The sequence below is a fragment of the Diadema antillarum genome, unplaced genomic scaffold (assembly GCF_040938485.1).
Source record: "Diadema antillarum isolate AM-2024a unplaced genomic scaffold, OU_Dant_1.0 scf00000061, whole genome shotgun sequence".
NCBI classification, from domain to species: Eukaryota; Metazoa; Echinodermata; class Echinoidea; order Diadematoida; family Diadematidae; genus Diadema; species Diadema antillarum.
Window position 1 is genome coordinate 3,082,211 of NW_027270950.1, and position 15,652 is coordinate 3,097,862.

At 41.1% G+C, this 15,652-nt stretch overlaps 2 protein-coding genes across 2 annotated transcripts; both read right to left on the reverse strand.

Annotated features, from left to right (window-relative positions):
* Positions 1-490: 490 nt before the first annotated feature.
* Positions 491-1,153, reverse strand: LOC139716134 (uncharacterized). Its single transcript, XM_071627692.1, has one exon. The coding sequence runs from the start codon at positions 1,151-1,153 to the stop codon at positions 491-493; it is 663 nt and encodes a 220-aa protein (XP_071483793.1).
* Positions 1,154-6,126: 4,973 nt separating this feature from the next.
* LOC139716143 (uncharacterized) lies at positions 6,127-14,425 on the reverse strand. Its single transcript, XM_071627705.1, has one exon. It carries the CDS (start codon positions 14,423-14,425, stop codon positions 13,763-13,765), a length of 663 nt encoding a protein of 220 aa, XP_071483806.1. The 3' UTR covers positions 6,127-13,762.
* Positions 14,426-15,652: the final 1,227 nt, after the last annotated feature.

Genomic DNA, 15,652 nt, shown 5'->3' on the forward strand with positions numbered 1-15,652 from the left:
GAGATCAGAATGACGACGTCATGCTGTACTGTTCCATGCGATTGAATGTCATGCTGTTTCAGTTCCAACTTAAAAAAAAATGCAACAACTTGTTTCGTCATACAAGAATGGCTAGATGATATAATTGATTAGACGATATCTTTTAAGGATAAAAGTGACCGCGCTAACAATTGTGTTCATCAATTTTGAAGTCATGGAGTAATTAGCATTCAATGAGATATTACAAGGAAAGGAAAAGAAGAATGTTCTTCCTGTGGTGATCTGATAACGCTGAGTAACATGCAGTATTGAGGTAGACTAAGAAAACACATTACCAAGCACCAAATGTGATGAGTATACTTGCACCCTGATACAATGGTATTTCCAGACATCCAAACAATTGTGCAATTTTGTGCTTAATTTGAAATAACTGTAATGACCTCAGAGAAGTAGGAGATTGAGAACAAGCAGTGCGTTGGTCTGGTCATCCGGTCTGACCGCATGGTTGAGTTTACAAACCCATGATCAAAAATCCTCTGCCCAGTCCCGAGTCTGAATCAGTGGTGGACATCTGACGGAATATGTCCACCGTGGGAGCCCAGACCACTTGACCGTCGAGACACGAGTCCATCATAAGAAAGCGATCGCTTCGTTCGTGGTAGGCTGCCAGCGCGCAGAAGTGACCATCCACCATTGTTTTGCCATCCTTCACCCAGTGGTACTCATAGTTGACCACGACTCCCTGGCTGGAATCTGCGTGTGAGAGCGCCGCTGTTGCTAGGGAGCGGAACTCATCCACGTTGGTGTCGTCTGCATAAATTCTTTTGGCGGGAAGTCCAAACGACTGGAGCAATTCTTGGAGCTGTTTCAAGGTGATTCCAAATCGAAGCAGCCGATCTTCGTCTATAACGGCTGTAGTCTGTGGAAAGGAGAACAAATTGGTATCCCTGTAGGGAACGTTGCTGACGTCACAGAGCGTCTGTTCCCGTTGCTCAGGGTACTTTTTCCCGAAGCAGCGCGCGCTCATGAGTAGACCGGCGGTCTGGACTCCACAGTATCCCATGGCGCGCTGCTTGCTGAAGATGCGGACTAAAAGTGTCTGTCTGATGGCAGTGTCGTTCAGAAGGTTCTGGCCCTTCGCGGACTCAAATGGTACGAGGTCTTTGGACTGCATCCTTAATCCTGGAACGTGAATAGAAACCAAATACAAGGCATAACAAAGTCATAATACGGTAAATTAAATTGAAAGACATGCATAATGTTCCTATCTACCCAAGATTATCCTTTCAGTAAATCATCTGGTGTATCTGGATATGTATTTATCATAATTATACATTTTATAATATCCACTTGAATTCCTCTGTTTTTGTAATGACCCTTTTCAAAATTCTAGTGGTCCACTCTTGGCATTATACAATGACCTGCTGGGCCCCGTTTCATAAAAGATGTTAGGATAACAACTCTTGCTGGAAAGGCTATTGCAATAGCAACAGCCAATCAGTAAGCTGGATTCTTGTCGTTACAACGACAATGTCATTCCGACAAGAGTTGCTGTCATATCTATTTTTTTATGAATTGGGACACAGGTCTCTCTGATGGTATAGGCTTTTCACAGTTTCTTCTGATCAGATATGTACTGGAATTCGACATGTAATCACAAACAATAAATATTTTTTCTGCAATGTGTTATTATGTAAATATGCATAATAGTATAAGGTGTTTATTCATCTATCAAAAACCATAACGATACAATCTCTGTCTAGTATACACTACACATTTCATACTAAGCTTCACATTCTGAGGATAATATAGATAACCATAATTCATGTCGAGTATATTGATCGAGAATTCAACACAAAATTATACTATCCCGTATTTATAGGTATCCGTTGACGGACTAGCTTTATACTTCGCCAAACATACCAGCAAAAAGAATAGAGAAACTAGGAATTCTAGTCCTGATTGCTTTCCACTGATACATTTCTTCAATGGCCATATTGGTTGATAATGATGATTCAAAATGTACCACAGATACAGCAAAAGGTATGGTAATGACGCACTTAAAAATGTAGACAAAATCACTAATTTTTCCTCGGGGTTGGTATATTTATTCCATTTCTACGCAGATCAAAAACTCCGTTTTATATTACCTGCAGATAGATCAATGTTACGGCAGAAATCTGACAAGAGAACTTACTCGGAAAATCAATGTATAACAGCGAACCTTGGTGGCAGCCTCCTTGAAAATCATTTGTAGCCACTGGCATGCCATGTACCACGAATAAAGCTGCGCCGACCATAGATCCTGGTGAAATATAGATATCGCATACTATAGTATATGATACGATATGTCAGACCTGCTAAGTAAACATAGGTAGAGGACTTTACTTTACACCGTGACTGTGCGATATCGGTATAGATAGGGCACTATGCAATAATATGTGCATTGTCATTCACTCATTGTTAAAGCCTACGAACTGTTATGTTGTCTTGCTCAATATTCCCCGGTTGCATAGCATGCATGCACTTCGCAAGGTCAGCTATTCACATACTAGTAGAATAATTATCTTTACTGCTTCAGGCATATTCTACAGCAGCACAGAGCCGGTTTCATATTCATAGGTCTACACACTATTCTCACATTAAAACAGGATGCAGTATTTAACATTAGTGTGCTTGCAGACAAGTTGCAGTGATTTTGGTATGATATAGACATATGGAGCAAGTTTTTGCTTCTCACCTCTACCACCTGCTGATCAGCTACGCTGATATGTTTGATGTGTCATCTGCGTTGATTTCTCGCTATCGTTGAACACAACCTCACTTACACGCTAATCATCGAGGCCATCGGTGTTTTGGTATTATAACAAATATCGCTGCTGATTTAGTGTGGCTTAATTGCTTCGAGCTACCAGGTGCTGAACAGTCCTATAACCAGTCAAGAATAAGAATGGGAAAACTCGTAAGGTATACGAACTGTAAATTGGAATATATGCACAACATCCTTCTACAATGCAAGCTGTCTGGCAGGTGGCTAGCGATGAGAGACCCTATATTGTACACGTGTACGTGTGTACCGGTACATTGAATAGACTAAAAACTCGATTTAAACATGCATGCTCTCTGCTTAAATGGCGTATCGCACTAATGCACACCAATTCACATTCATTCTTCCATGACTGAGTTGCCTCCATACAACCGCGGGTCCTGCCCCTGTCCAAAACAGGTCCATGAAGATGTTATAGCGCACCCGATCTGTGCACCTGACTAAATTGATACAAACAGTAAAGATCAAATTAACAGGCTCAAAAAAAAATATGTTGATAACAGATAAAGTTGGCGCACTTAATTCCCTGAAAAACTTAACTGCATTTTACAGATTGCGTGACCTAACTTGTCTAGTATGTCCAGTTTGCACACGTATTAACGAGATCGTTCATAATGGGATTGTGTTCCTGACATCCGACAGATTTTAATAGGTCATTAACACTTTTACTTTAATAACTAGTATACGTTGACTTTATAGTACGCCGTTCTCTGATGTGTTCACACTGACTTCCATCAGAAGAGACGTAAAGTCATGGCGGCAGTCGTAGTCAGATAGTTCCATCAAAAGTCGCAAAAGTTAACAATTTCAAAATTTCAAGTAGGCCTATTATATCCTTCAGTTAAAGACCAATAAGAAAAATTGTGACAGGATCACATTAGAAAAATTCGTGTGATTGTGACCAACTTAAACATCATTGTTACCATAACGCTTGTGAAACTTTCAAATTCAGAAATAATCGTCTTGCTTGTATCGTACACCCGATCTTGATGTAATCCGCAAGTTCCGTATAGGCAACCATGCACCGCTAGGGTACAAAGTCCTGGCGGCTTAGAGCAAAGGGCAAATTCTCAATAATGCCATCTACTTTTGTCCTGTCCGATCCTGGGTGATGATAAGTGAAAACTCGATATAACGCATGTCACATACAACGACCAGGGGGGGGGGGGGGGGGGAAGGGGATCTAGCTTCTTGTAAAGGGGGGGGGGGGGCAATGACGATTCTCTCGCCGATTCGCTGACAATCGAAACTGTCTTTTTTTTTCTCCTACCAACTCTGGCAACGTTGTGCTGAGACAGAGTGCGCTGGGAACATTGCAAGAGTCTGGACACATGGTGGCGTTTTTCTATGCAAATCACATCTACTAGCCTAAGGGGGGGGGGGATATAAAACCCCTCACCCCCCCCCCCCAAAAAAAAAAAAAAAACCACAAACAACAACAACCAACAACAACAACAACAAACAAACAAACAAACAAACAAACAAACAAACAAACAAACAAAACCCAAAACGTATTGGTTGTTTCTGTGATCCCGCTTTTTTATCCATACAAAGCAATGAAGGCCTAATATAAGTTGTTTTTTTTTTTTTTGAGATCGGCTACCAGAGATACCAGCAAATTCCCATGGTTTTCAAACTTTAACGGAAAAAAGAAGAAGAACGTGTTATAACAGCAAGAGAAAAATCCAGTACGGTAATTGCCTAACAGATGCTCTGTCCACCTGCTTGATCCTTTACGTGTGACCCACGAACTCGCGTAGTATAGTTGGGGAGCGTAATTATGTTATGAACATCAAAAAAGACCATCTGAAAACTTGATAAATTGTAATAGGTCTCTATTTTGTTTCAGTGAAACAAAATAGAGACCTTTACAATTTATCAAGTTTTCCCCGTAGTTCAGAGAACTCAAAATCGAATGTTGGTTGATCAATGGTCACAGAAAAATATCTTTGCGTATCATTATTCTTTACTTCCGCGGTGTATCTTGCTTGTATTTGTGTGTGTTTCATTTCACACAGATTTGCCTGCCGTCAATGCAAAATAATAATGCAGTTAATTATCTGAAGTACATGTAGGCCTACACGCTACTCTCGTTGAAACGAAATCCTCGTGACCCGCGGTTATCTTTCCTTATATCCAAATTTCGTTATACCCGAACAGTAAAGCACTGTCTTAGATAATCTCTTACCTGAATTTTTACTTCGTTGTGACGAGCATTTCATTATAACCGTGTTCGTTTTAACGTGAATGCACTGTGTGCGGATACAGCTACCCCCCCCTCCTTCTCTTTTCTCTCTCATTCTTTTTTATTTAATACAGCGTACCTTTTTCGATCCAATTCATAAACCTCTTTCACAAACAACGTCTCTGTTTGTGTTGAAAAGCCTTCTATGATACCATTCATGCAGTACTGAACACGTAATCCTACATGTACTTTCTCAGCAATATGGCAACATGAGAAGTATAATTATACACGCTCACCCAACATTTTTTTCAACTATTTTTCTACTTCATATTTTTTGCTCACCTAAATTGAGCTGTTGTTATATTTGTAATGTTTACAGAAAATATAAAACTTTACAAGTACCATATTATGATATACATTGTACTCAAGTTCCCACTTCTATCTTGCCATACTAATCTCCTGACAAAAATGGAAATGCCAGTAGGTATAGTACTGTACTTTCTTCTCTCCCCCTCTCTCACTTTCTCTCTCTCCCTCTCTATCTTATGATAGATTTGGGGCTGTGGATACTTAAAGGGATAGTATAGTATTGGTGGAGATGAGAATTTGGCTTTTAACTTTTGGTGAGATACCAAGAAAACACTTATGAAATAGTACAGAGCATACCATTTTAAGAGGAATTCAAAGTTTATTTGATGAAAATCGGGTTTGGAATGACTGAAACATAAAAAAAGTAAAACAAAATAATCATAATAAAGTGTGGGTCCCACACTTATAAGAATCGCTCTGTTTTGGATGTCTCAGCCATTTCAAAACCAATTTTCATCAAATAAATGTTGAATTCCTGATGGAATTACATGCTCTTTCACATTTCATAAGAGGTTTCTCATTATCTCACCAAAACGTGTTAGAAACCTGAAATTAGGTCTCAACCGAAACTATACGATCCCTTTGAGTTTCTTAACTATTAAAATATAAGCTGCTTTGGGGTTTGTCATCATTTAATCTGAAAGAGTAGCCCTTTTTTCCAGGTTAGTGTACATCAGAAGCTTGAAAGCACAAGTAAAAGTTACATAACATTCTTTACAGTTTTATAGAAGTACATTTATTGATTTGACCTTGCTTTTGTCTTTTTATGAACAACCACAAGGTTCACATAAGTATGCATGAACACACCTCAAAAACTTTGAAGCAAATGATTTCAACAATACCTGAAAATATTTGGGAACAAACTGTGCTCAACCTGTATTCCCAATATTCAAGATAATATCATAACACCTACATGGTTGTTATCTACTGTAGCTTTAAATTCCCATTTGTAATACAGTGTGAATCAGTACATTTCAACAGACCCTTCACCACAAACCTCTCATTTTCAAATGTTGCTTTCATTGTGAAGGAATTTCCTTTGGTGATTGTCCCTGCCTAGGCATGAAAGATTCCTTCACATTTTTCTTGGGAGATTTGATTCAATTTTTGTCATGAAGGCGCATACAGTTGTATTAATCCTTTTGCATGTATGGCTTAATGAACATTTGTGATTCACAAATCGTCTATTCGATTTTTATCTTTCCAGGTGAAAAGAAGGACAAAGTAGTGCCATGAAATTTGCAATGATTTCAAAGGGTCTGACTCACAGACTAATAATTACCTCGTTTCACAAATATGGCACAAATATTCATATGTGAATGACGCGCCTCAAACACAACAACAACATCACTGGGTAAGGAGCATTAGAGATAATACATGGTACATGTAGTTGTGTTCAGACAGTAATCCTTACTGCAGGGATAAGCTCGAAGTTAAGTATGGAGTGCCAAGTGTCACATGGTTTCTCTTGTCACGAAATGGCAATTTCCTAAGAAACTTGACATTTTGTCGACGAAATAACAATTTCGTCATGAAATGGTCATTTGGTTGACAAAAACTTGTCATTTCATGATGAAAAAGAACATGCAACACTTGGCGCCCCATACTTAACTACAAGCTTACCCTCGAAGTAAGCTTATCCTCAAGGTTAAGGATCACCATCTGAATGTAACTGACAATTTACGTTCATATCGTTTAAATCTCATAATCTCTGCCCTCAAAATCTGAACTAGTCTAAAAGCATATTTCATTATCTTCTGCTGCTGTTGTGAAACAAAATCACAAAATAATTTCTGGAATGGAAGAATCTTGGCAAACCTCTACATGGATGTGATGCTATATAGTTGGATACTTACAACAATTTTACTACATACAGCTGTACATGTATGTGTAGTAATAAGCATATACTGTATATATATTGACATACATGCTCACAAGACGAGGAATGTGTACATAATTCTCAAAATAAATCTCATATTTACATATTTTTTTCCTGATTTGTATGTCAAGAGCATGGTACTTCATGCACCATCAAAAATGTAAATCTACACAATAACACAACATATATTATAAGACAGATCAGTGTCATACTTTTGTGTGTTTGAATAACGACAATGAAAGCACTGTGGCTATATTAGAGAAATTCCTCTTTTTTTTTCTTTGTCTGGTCTATCAAGAACGTTCAAGACATTGACTTACTAGTGTTGGTTGTCAGAGTGTAATACATGTAATCTTTATAGACTTTGCAAAAATCAAACCAATATGATACTCATACATCCAGTACAGTGTACCTGGTACAGTGTAGACAATGTTAACTTTGACACAAGACAAATAGCTTGCTACATGTATGTGCCATGTTCAACAATAGTACTATGTCAATTTTATCTTATTGCAACCGATAGACAAAAAAATTGCTGTTCACTGAGGCAAATAACTACCATTTATGGCAGTGTTTGAGTATTAGCCATGATAAAAATCATGGGCATACAGGATCCCATCCGAGTACGTATGTCCATGACTTTTATCATGGCAACTACTCAATAACTAATGTTTACTGATGTCAATGAAGGACAACTTTTTGATCACTTGCAACAGCACTGTGTCTTTTCAGTAGCAGCATTGCCCTCTTACATCTCTACATCAATGTTTACCAGATAAAAATCTTTCATCAAACCCTTCAACAGCATACACTGTGTTGAAACTCTCAATAATATTTTTCCACCGACAGGCAAAGTTGACAGGGTTAAATTTGTATGTGATGCATCAGGCATACACAACGTGTAACGTTCGTCTTATCTCTGTAAAACGAATGAAAGTGTTGCTTCAGGGGAGACAATACAGTAATTAAGTACAGTGTACTTTATGATGTGAATCTGACAGCAAGACCAAAATGCCCCCATTTTTTGAGATGATATACTTTAAGGGTACTTGCTGTACACATTAAGAGACTTCTTGAATGATGAAGCTATTTGTTTCATAATTTGGACCTCCCCATTACATACCCCCCTCCCGGTGGAGAATAGAAAAAAGTTTGGGTGTGAGAAGCAGTGGCAAGAAGCCGTAGCAGCTTGTATGTCATTCCATGAATATACACTGCTACCACAAGTTTCTTCTCAGCCTTTTATCATCCTATCACCCCGTACCCCTACAGGGGTGTTACATTTTCTGGAGGCACTGCCCGGATGATGTATAGCCAGTAATGTCTGCAACACCCATGCGGCATTATAGTTAATGCATCATCCACCAAAACCAAACTGGAGACCAGCCTGGTAATATCTGCCAAAGAGTTGTGATTTCAGTTGTACTTAAGTCATCACCAGGTTTTCTGTGATGATGACTGGGCAAAAGGGAGAGCTACTGACCGATGTGCTTGGAAAGTTAAAGGCAAGCACTGAGGGGGAGCTCCTCAAGGTACATGTAGCTGAGATGCTGCACCTGAAGGAGGCGGATATTGTCAGAGCTACGTTGAAAGGATGCACTGGGCTCCTTTGACTCCAGCACCGGTACCTGAACAGTGGAAGTCGAGGATCAGGATGACGAAGGTGAGGTGTTATGGTTGAAGCTCAAGTAGGCTCTTGGCAAGAGTGCAGATGAGGAGGGCACTGATGAAAAGCCAGACCAAATGGGTGGACCAGATCAATGAGTGGGGAGGAGGTAATGGAGGGGCAGACAGCTGCAATTGACAAACCATTACAGACCCCTGGATCCCAACAAGACCAACCTGGAATCCACCCTCTTCCTCTTCAGTTGTGAAACCTGTCTCTTCGCCACGGATTCAAGATCTTTGGGCAGATAGGTGAACCACAACAGAAAGATCGCCTAACTTGGCTCAATGAAGGGATGCCCGGAAAGGAACAGGTGATATGAGCACTTGTCCAAGGATTAAGGCTTTGCAGTTACCATGAGGGAAGAACAGGACTAGATCGTCCAACCCTGAGGGTTCCCCAGGCTCATTATAGAGAGAAGGATGCCACCGCTCCTTTCCAGGAGCTCTACACAACAGCCAAAGACAGGTAAAAGACGGAACATGACTTCATCCTCAGGGCAAAGGACTTAAGACAAAAGATATTGTATGCCTGTAACAAGAATGAATCCAGCATGACATAAGAGGAGCATCAAGTGCAGCACATGTTTCTTCATGCTATCACAAAGGGTTTACATAGTGATATGATCAGCAGGAGCTCAAGCCATTTCTGAGTAGTGATGGGCCAGACGAGACACTTCTTGAAGACGAGACGTTTGCCATTGGTAATGAGGCAGGGGGAAATAGTTGGCTTTGAAACCCAGCAAAACTCCATCAGTTAACAAATTTTCTGCACGTCAGACAACAACAGAAGACCCCCAAAGCAAGCAACCCAAGAGAAATGAGCAGCGGCAGCCTGATTTACCCAACTGGGAGAATATGCAAGGAGATACAGACACAACCCAGCCCCAACCTCGTCTACATCAGCATCGTCCACAGGGGTGCACCAATTGTCAAGAGGCCAGTCAAAGAGACAACTGCATGCACTGTTACCGAAGTGGGAGCAGTGAGCACTATGCCTGAGGATGCCACAGCCACAGAAATGGCAATTGGGTACCCAGACGGGACATGGAGCACCCTAAGCAGTGTCATTCCGACAGCCAGTAGGAAAGTACCACAGTCCAGGGAATCGACTCAGGGTGGTCAGATTGGTAGATGACAGGTGCAACATCTACTGATACATTGGGGAGAGAATGCCGAGGCACTATGGGATACAGGAGCCCAAGTTTCCATGCTCTTCAAGGAATGGCTAAAGAAGCACCATACAAGGAAGGAGATTCAACTGATTTCGGATTTGTTTCCTGATGACTATCTACACCTTTCTGCTGCCAACAGCACCACCATACCATTCTTGGGGTATGCGGAGTTCTGTGTTTGTCTGGATCAGCCAACAAAGATTTGAGATTTTGGTAATGTTCCTCATAACCAATGCCACAGATAACCAAATCATATTGGGTACATGGTAATTGCAGAAGTTGTTTTGGTCTCCGATAACTCAAGTGTGGAGGTAGGGGCAGTCATGCCCGCTATACTGCTGGACCAACCCCAGCCAACAGTCAATGCCATTGTAGACCGCATAACCACACCGTACACAACGCCCATCACACTGGTAAAATCAGAGAAGACCACAAAACGTATCTCTCCTGGTAGCTCTATCTTCACCTGCAAGTTATATTCTGGAGACTTACATGGTCATACAGCATTGCTAGAACCCGCCCTTGACCCTTCATTACATGAAGTCCTGGTGGTAAACACAGCATTTGTGGAGATTGGAAAGGAAAAGTTCAGTAAGGTAAAATCGTGGTGATTAACTCTTCCAAAGGAGATGTAGTGGTACCAAAACAATCCATGATTGCTACACTGGAACCAATTTCCGGCATTGAATCAGTCTCAGCTGTCAAGCTGGCTAGCACTGAAGAAGTGAAAACAACCCTCGAAGATGACTGGCTATCAAATTTCTCTCTAGACCACCTGTGCCCTCCAAGAAGGTTATGGTCCTTCAGATGATGTGAGAAGAGAGGGAAGCATTTTCAATGTACTTCCTTTTACTCACCCAATCGAGTGGACAGACAACCACAAGATTCCGAGCTCCTTGATTGACAGTCTGTTGCAAGCACCTGTCATGGCATTTCAAGATTTTGAAAAACCGTTTGTGTTGCACACAGATGCTTCCAACCAGGGACTAGAGGCTGTGCTGTACCAGAAGAAAGGAGAGAAACTCAGGGTGATTGCCTATGCCTCATGAACCTTGACACCAGCGGAAAAATGGTATTACCTTCATTCTGGGCAACTGGAATTTCTCACACTGAAATGGGCCATATGTGATCAATTCAGGACTACAGCTGTACAATATTACCACCTTTCACAGTGTACACCGATAATAATCCATTCACGTATGTTCTGATTTCTGCCAAGCTCCATGCTACAGGTCTGCGCTCAGTGGGAGAGCTAGCAGATTTCTCCTTCACAGCAAGTACTGGCCTGGAAGAATCAACGTCAATGCTGACTCCTTTTCCTGTGAGCCCCTGGACTACTCCGCAATGCATGATTTTACTGAATGCATCTCCCCTACGACACTCAGTGCTGTTTGTACAGAATATGGACTGCTCTGAAAGTGTATCATGAAGGAAAACAACCAGTATCCAAGAGAGGAAGCAGCTGCCCAGACAGACATGCCAAATACAGTGTACTGGGGGAATGGAAGAAGCTTGAAATTGATGAACATGGTATACTTCGTTGTAGAACTGCATGTCTCCAGCTCGTCCTTCAAAAAGAATATTGCACTCTGGTTTAAAGGGAACGATACATCAATATGGGCCATATTGGATCAGAAAAGGTACATTTGGACAGAGAACATTTCTTCTGGCCGAACATGGTGGACGATGCCACTGATTTCATCACACACAGGTGCAAGTGTCTCAGACAGAAGAAACCAAATTACTAAGACACCTCTTGTCAACATTGAATCTACCCATCCCTTCGAGTTAGTCTCCATTGACTTTGTTCACTTGGGGAAGGGCACAGTATGGTGGCTGCTAATATTCTAGTGATCATAGGCCACGTCACCCCTTTGCCCAGGCATATCCCACCTGAAACAAGAGCAGGAAAATAGCTGCATACATCATCTTCAATCATTACTGTCCAGTACGGATTCCCCAACAACTGCACTATGACCATGGAAGAGATTTTGAAAACAACCTCTTCCAGTAACTGCAAGAACTTTTCAATGTTGGCCATTCTAGGACTACCCCACACCATCCTCAAGGTAATGGCTATATTGAATGGTTTACCCGCACCTTGCTAGGAATGTTGCATTCACTACCAAAAGGGGAAAATACCAACTGAAGGGCATCTGTTGACAAAGTCGTGCATGCATACAACTGTATCCGGAATGAAACAATAGGTTTCTCCCCCTCATTCCTGTTGCTCGGCCGTCATCTAAGGCTACTGATTGACCTTGCCTTTGGCTTTGAGCATGAGACAGATGGACAGAATGAGAGGAGGGAGGCCTTCGTCACATATTGGGAGAGACAAATGGAGCAGATCTATGACATCACTTTGAGGAATGCTGGACGGGCAGCTGCCTGTTCCTTCTCATCCTTTTATCATCCTAGCACCCTGCACACTTTAACAGGGGTGTCACAATGATATAAAGGTATTAAGAAAATATATGAATCCCCTCCTAAACAGAGGAAGTTCTGTAAGTCTTGGATAAAACAGGTATTTCCAGAATGAAAGATAGTTTTGTATACTCATATGGCAAACACAATGCAACTTTTTTGGTATGATAACTTGTTATGGGACCTATGTACATATGATATACCATATACCACAATATACCACAAATTTTGTGTCAGTGACAAGTATGAAACCAGAAAGCTGTGTATGGGCATGTCCCAATATTTAAAGCAAATGCTGTAAACATTCAATGTCCTTCCCACAAGCATGGTTCTATTGGTCTTCACTCAAAGGTATAGAGATTGTGTTCAGAGTACACTGCTTTTAAAGAGCAAGTTCCTTCTTCACTTCATGTAGCCATTGTGTGGGTACATAATATTATGGTAATATACATGTATAGAATGCATAAAGATTTTCAAAGGTAATCGAGTAACACATAAAATGTCAAAAGATGGTAGGATTTCTGTAAGAATTTGACAAGTTCTTTCATATGATACATTGTACAGACAAAACATTATTATAATCCACAAATACAATTTTGTTGGATTCTTTTTATATGGCACAAATAAAACATTACTATGCCACAAGATGAAGCTTCCACCTTTAAAACAGCTCATTTTGTGGAAAATGTACTAAGCATGGAAACAAATGCTGATTTTCACAACACCACACCACCAAAATTACCAGATACACACAATTCCATAAATACCTGTACCTACAGTATGTATTTTTTGACAAGCGACACAATCAGCAAGAGTTGACTTCATGAGTAAAATCAGCCCAATTTTCAAACAACCTCCACCTCTCACAATAATTCCCAACAGAGTAACTTGAAAGCCCCTAGATGTGAGGATAATCAACTGAAGGTAAAAACATCAATAAAAAAAAGGAATCATTTTTGTCACAAGAAAATGCCTCTCCTTCATAGGTTTACGTATGTGGTCCATGTGACACAATTTGGCCAAGATGATGCAAACTCTGCAAAGTTTACAGCACTAGTACACCGGCGACTCCTGCTATTATGAAGTCCTCTGGACTGGCAGTTTTCTTTCACTATAATCTTTTTATAGCTGAACAAGCACAGTAAGTATGATTTGGTAGCTGAAATTTTGCTTCAAAATATATGTTGTACTGAAATTGTTTATTACTGTGTTTGTTACAATGGGAGTGCACTGTACTTTCAAAGGTCATTTATTTTCCCTCATCCCACTATCATGAAACCGCGGTACTTCCCAGCATCTTTATCAAAGGTGTTCATGCAATGGAACAGGTCTTCCGCTTTGACCCAGCAGTCGGTGGTGTCAAACCATGTGTCCAGCAGCAAGAAGCGGTCGGACGGCTGGTGGTACCCCGCCAGCAGGCTGAAGTGACCGTGCACAAAATCATTCTGCCCCAGGTCGTACTCGTCGAAGTTTACGATCACGCCCTTTTGGGAGTCGACAAGAGATAAAGCCGATGACGCCATAGTGCGAAACTCGTCCACGCTGCTCTCATCGACATGAACCTTGACCACCGGGAGTCCGTGAGCCTTCAGGAGGGTTTCAATTTCCAGCATCGTTGCCCCATCCTTGTCGATGGTCTCAAAGTCTAGAGCTCTTTTGGTCTCGTCAAAGTCAAACATGTTGCCCTCCTTGTACGGCACATCCTCAAGGGGGCACTCAGCTTGGTCTGACTGTTTGGGATACTTTCTTCCAAGATGCCTTGCGCTCATCACCAGCGCCGAGGACTGGATGCCACAGAACGTATCGTTCTCCTGCTCCTTGAAGAGTCGGATGAGGAGCTTCTGGTGGGTGGGACTCTCGTCCAGCATCCTCCGGCCTTCATCGCTATGGAATGGGATCTTGTCCTGCACGCGATCAGCCATGCTGTTTCCTGCCAGGAATTGTAAAACAAACAGCCCAAGTAACTTATGTTAATAACTACAGTATCAGGGCTGCCAACACTGGAAACTAGTTGACAGTGAGACTCCCATAGGCCAATGCTATTGAGTCAAAATGAGTGAGATCAATAGAAATGCATGCAAATGAAATAAAGTTTTAGAGTGAGAAAGGACCAAAATGCGTGAGTATCACGCTCAATGCGTGAGAGTTGGCAGCCCTGCATTATAAAAAAATATGGTCACATCAAACCCAAGTACAACTAGACTTTCCTGTTACAGATGCAATAAACTCTGCATCAAACAAATGTTATTAAAATGGAATGACCTAGATATTTAGTCGACTTTCATTTGCAGGTAGGATATTTTTCACAGACTGCCTTCCCTTTTTTCCTTATTTCTTCTTGAGATTTCTCTCATAACAATTATGGAAGGGGGTAGCGGTAGAGTCTAGTCATTAAAAGTCAAAACATGAACACATCTTATTGATGAATACAAGATAGACAGTGAATCCTGTATTCACTGCCTTGAAACGCCAACAATAACTCTACATCCCGAAAAAATAAAATAAAGATAACATTGTCACAAGTCTCCTTTCGCTACAAAAGTCTGCTGCTAGATGCATGAGAAAGCTAACACTATTCACTAACAGGCGGACGCTCCTCTTCCGGGGTTGCCCAGGCCCAGGGTGGTGTGCCTGCTGCCGGGTGTTGGGTTCTGGAGAGGGGAGCTGGGTGGGTGCCGTTGTGTTCCTATTCAGAGATCGAGAGTATATTTCACGACTGTTCCACAGCTGCACAGCAGGGTTGTTGTTTCATATTAATACCACCTCAACGTAATACCATACCAGTACGCTGTGATGCACGGTGTGTAGTACGAAAGATAGTGTAGTAGGATCTTTGGTAGTCAGTCACCCTCGTTGGCCTTGGCCTTGCCCTTGCTCATCTCACTGCCTGAGTCTCACTGGACTGATGAGCTGTACTGTGTACACGTACAGTGGACAGGTGTCACTGCCTCAACACTGGTCTCTATGATTTGTCACACATAGTAGAACCACTTCTAGTCTAAATTCAGGTAACGTTCTTCATAAATAAATTCATGGTATCGTCAATTACGTTTGAATTATATGTTTTTTTCATACTCAAAGAGTACTATACTGATATTAATATGCATGATAATATGTAATTTAGATTTTGATTGGTAATATAAGGAAAT